The sequence below is a fragment of the Polychytrium aggregatum genome (assembly GCF_025602895.1).
Source record: "Polychytrium aggregatum strain JEL109 chromosome Unknown BJ171scaffold_15, whole genome shotgun sequence".
Classification (NCBI taxonomy): Eukaryota; Fungi; Chytridiomycota; class Chytridiomycetes; order Polychytriales; genus Polychytrium; species Polychytrium aggregatum.
The window spans coordinates 123416-127133 of NW_026516217.1; the positions used below are offsets into that span (position 1 = coordinate 123416).

General features: G+C 58.1%; 1 protein-coding gene across 1 annotated transcript; it reads right to left on the reverse strand.

Annotated features, from left to right (window-relative positions):
• Nucleotides 1–1071: 1071 nt before the first annotated feature.
• Nucleotides 1072–1383, reverse strand: BJ171DRAFT_423116 (mating-type protein Mat a-1; the record flags this gene model as incomplete). The annotated part of the gene is made up of 1 exon (XM_053107581.1): nucleotides 1072–1383. A coding segment is annotated over one exon (312 nt), but the record flags the coding sequence as incomplete, so codon positions are not given.
• Between the last annotated feature and the right edge of the window lie 2335 nt (nucleotides 1384–3718).

A 3718-nucleotide genomic window follows, 5' to 3' on the forward strand; every position in this document is an offset into this window, starting at 1 on the left:
AATCTCGGTGCTGCTGCGATGGGCATCCGACAACAGCGACGAGCCCTGCTCGATGCCATCAATTCTGAGGACGCCGCTTCCATCGTGCGAGAGGTCGTTCAGCTGCAGCTGGCCCGAGACCTCCAGGTCGTACATGCTCGAGGTCGACGAGACCATGTTTGATCCATCGATGCGGGCGACGCCACCGTATCTGCGCTCAATGTGACCCTGACCCTTGGGAGCGAACCCGGCGCAGGCAGGTTGAATTGTCGATGGAACATGCGTCGCTGGAAGACCTCCAGATACCTCGTATGATACCGGGACGCCCTTGGACAGGGCATTGAAGAAATTGGGCGGATTGGTTCGTTCCTCGTCCGATCCGCTTTGGGTCATGAAGGGACGAGCCGAAGAAAGGTTGGTCGGCGCGTGGGGGTGTTCGCCCATGATGGGCTGGTGGAGCTTGCCATCCACAGACATGTACTTGGAGGCGTAGACTGATGCGGTGTAGCGCGGGGTTGAAGCGGGGTATCCAAAGGGCGAAGCCAGCTCGGCAGGCTTGGGGATGGCATATTCGTTGGAGGGCTGGGACATGTTCGAAGAAGGAAAGATACATGGAGACCGAGTCGCCTCGAGCGAGCCGTGGAACCACGGGCTGGGGCTGACGACGCCCCCGGGCTTGGGCATATCCGAGAGCTGGAAGCCTCGCTGCAGCTGAGCGCCAGCGTGCGGACCGATCATCGGATAGGGTGCACCCCGAGCAACTCCCGAGTGGAAGGCTGGCGATGAGGACGCAAGACCAGCAACGAGTCCTTGTCTGCTGCCGTCAAAGTTGCCCATCATCTGCATCTGAGCGGTTTGAGAGCGGCCTGGATCGGTAACCGACCCGGGGCCATAGCGCATGCCCATATCTCCCCGCTCGCTGCCGCCGGACACATCGCATCCGGGGTGCATGCCGATATCCTTTGTGCTCAGGCCCAGGCCCAGAGCAGAGCTGCTCGCGGTTGGTGCGGAGGTGAGCGGTTGGGTATGTGGGTATCGAGCCCCTGCGGACGAGCCGGCGCTCTTGGCTTTCATGTTGTTCTTGTTTGGGCTTTTCTTTGGGCGGTATTTGTAATCAGGATACTTGAGCATGTGGGCTTTCTTTTCTTCCTCGGCCTTCTTTGCATAAATCTCCTTGATTTCGGGCGTTTCGGACTTCCACATGGCCGCAACGATTTTGGATATGATGTTGTTGTTGATGCCCTTGGGCCCCTTGAAGTTGGCGGTGATCTCGGCGTGCTTTTCCCGTCTGTAGAGGATGAAAGAATTGGAGGGACGAGGAGTGTGTGTTCGGTTGCGCTCGCGCTTGGCCCGGCTGCTCTGGCTGCCCGTTGGGGCGGTCGAGCCTTGAGGCTTTGTAATCATGGGAATGCCGACAAGCGAGGCAGCGGGTGCCGATGGGTGGCAAGGGCGATCTTGGGGAGCGGCGGCTGAGGCACCCAGAGGCTCAATTGCATATAGGCCCGCATGCCCTGATGGTGGCTGAAGCGGTGCTGAGGAATTGCCTGAGTGTGAACGAGAGGCCAATTGAGGCGATATACGCAGTCGCGAATGATGCTCCGAGGGATCATCGAAATGCGTCCGACCAGTAGCTCCAACCAGCAGCTCTAACAAGATGCTGGCATTACCGTTCCTGTGCGCAAAGCCATCGCCGGCAGCGTCGATTGAACCAGGTACCGTGCTACCTTCGACCAAGGTGTCAGCCAGAGGAGCGACGTCAGCTGCTGAAGCAAACGAAGTGGCGGGATTGATGGTTGAGGAAAGGTCTGCTGACACATCCGAGACGGTGGTGCACGACGAGTACAGCTCCGGATTCGAGTCGCCGTGGGAATCGCCCGAAAGCTCTGGCGCCAGGATGCGTGCGCATTCGATCGGCGGAGAGGCTCCTGTTGCAATGACTCGATCCAGCGTAGCTGACCCTGCAACTGGAAACATGCCCAACGAAAAATGGGAGCCGTCAGCTGCCGTCCGGTGGGTCGAGTCGTGGGTCGAGTCGTGGGTCGAGTCGTGGGTCGAGTCGTGGGTCAGAAATGCTCGACGATGCAGCGATGTGTGGCGGTCTGAGGGAGTCCTGATTCCCTCAGGACCAAGACTCGCGCGAGGGGAGGGAACCTTACCAGGCAGGCCCTCGGACGAAGCTTGGATAGTTTGGAGGGCCCAGAAGGATGCGCATTGATGAATCTCCGACTGGGTGAGGATTTTGGTGTCGGAGGGATGAAACTCCTCGATACTGTTCATATCTGAGAAGCCAATGAGCGTCAGCATTGTCTCTCACGACACAGGCTCAAGCGGCGCCAGCGCGCATAACAGAGCGTTTTGGGCTCTCATGTGGAGGAGTCGAGTATGTTTGCAGGGCTCGTACTGGTGTGTGATCAAATAGTGCACCAGGCGAGCCATCACTCCATCTCAATATCAGTGCCGCACCGTTCGCGTCCTCAATGGGCGTGGAAGCGTTGTTTGCCTCGACCACTTGGCTCGAAATGGCACCTGTGCCGTGACCGCCGCGATCAGCTTCCGAATCAGATACGCTCGAATCGATCTTCATCACTAGGGTCGAATCCGACTTGGATGTACTGCGAAGGTCGAGCGTGCCCTCTCGATTGCGCCCGAGCGGCGAGGTTTCTGGCTTGGATGTGTCTGGCGAGATCGAGCGCTCGTCTGGATGAATACACATGGACTGTGGGTCGTATGAATATCCGAGACCTGGAGCTTCATCATGGGTAGATACGAAGGTTGCATGTTCTGGTACGTGGTTGCCGAGCGGTGAGAGAAAATAGCCATCACAAAACGAACGAGAGCAAGCGTTAGGTCTTGGGTTGTGGACATTGTGGCATAGCCACAAACACCGCTCGGGTACGTTTATCGACCGCTTTAGTATGGCATGTTAGCGGCGCAAGCAGGAGGCCGGTGAAGCAGCCAGGCTATGTTGTGAGGTGCTTCGAGCATATTTGAATGCTCGACGTTCGAAGATTGTGTCTGAGTCCAGTTACCTCCGGATCGACTTTCAGATGTCTCGTCGTCATGCCGCTCGGGATGAAGGAATGACACAAACGGAGAGCGATAGCCTGGCGAGTGTGAACGCTGAGGCACTTCCCCCGGATCGGCGCGATGGTCGTGATCCGGGTGACTGAGCTGCGAAACTGAAATGGTACCAACGGACATCAAGTCGGAAGTCTTTCTTGGTCCGTGGGGATCTGCAGTGTGGTGCAGTTGCATCGCGGTCTCTCCGTGAGTTGACCGATGGAAAGCCGGCCCGGCGGATGGAAAGGAGTAGGGTGTCGAGATTGGGGGGCGGTGTGATGCGTTGGGCGGATACAGAGCCGAAGTCGGGTCGCGCAAGGAAGTCAAGTATTCGCCCGAGCGGGGATGGGAGGGCGACGATAGAAGCGTGCTGAGTCCGGTAGAGATCATGAGGGGACTGGAAGCCTTGGTGGTCTGAGAAAAGAAAGCAAAGTCGCCCTCGTGGTGGACCTGACGGCTCAAGGCCTCGATCGAGAGCATCCTGTGCCCCAGGCTGGAGTGAGAGAGCGACGACCTGAGCAGAGCAGTATCTGTGTTGTCCGGCAGATCGGCCTGAGAATTCAGCCACGAGAGCGATCGCTTGATGGGCAACGGGTTGGACGACGACAGATCCTCGTCGGGGTGGTATGGATCGATCATCATGGACGAATATCCGCCAAGCTCGGAGGCTCCAAAGAGC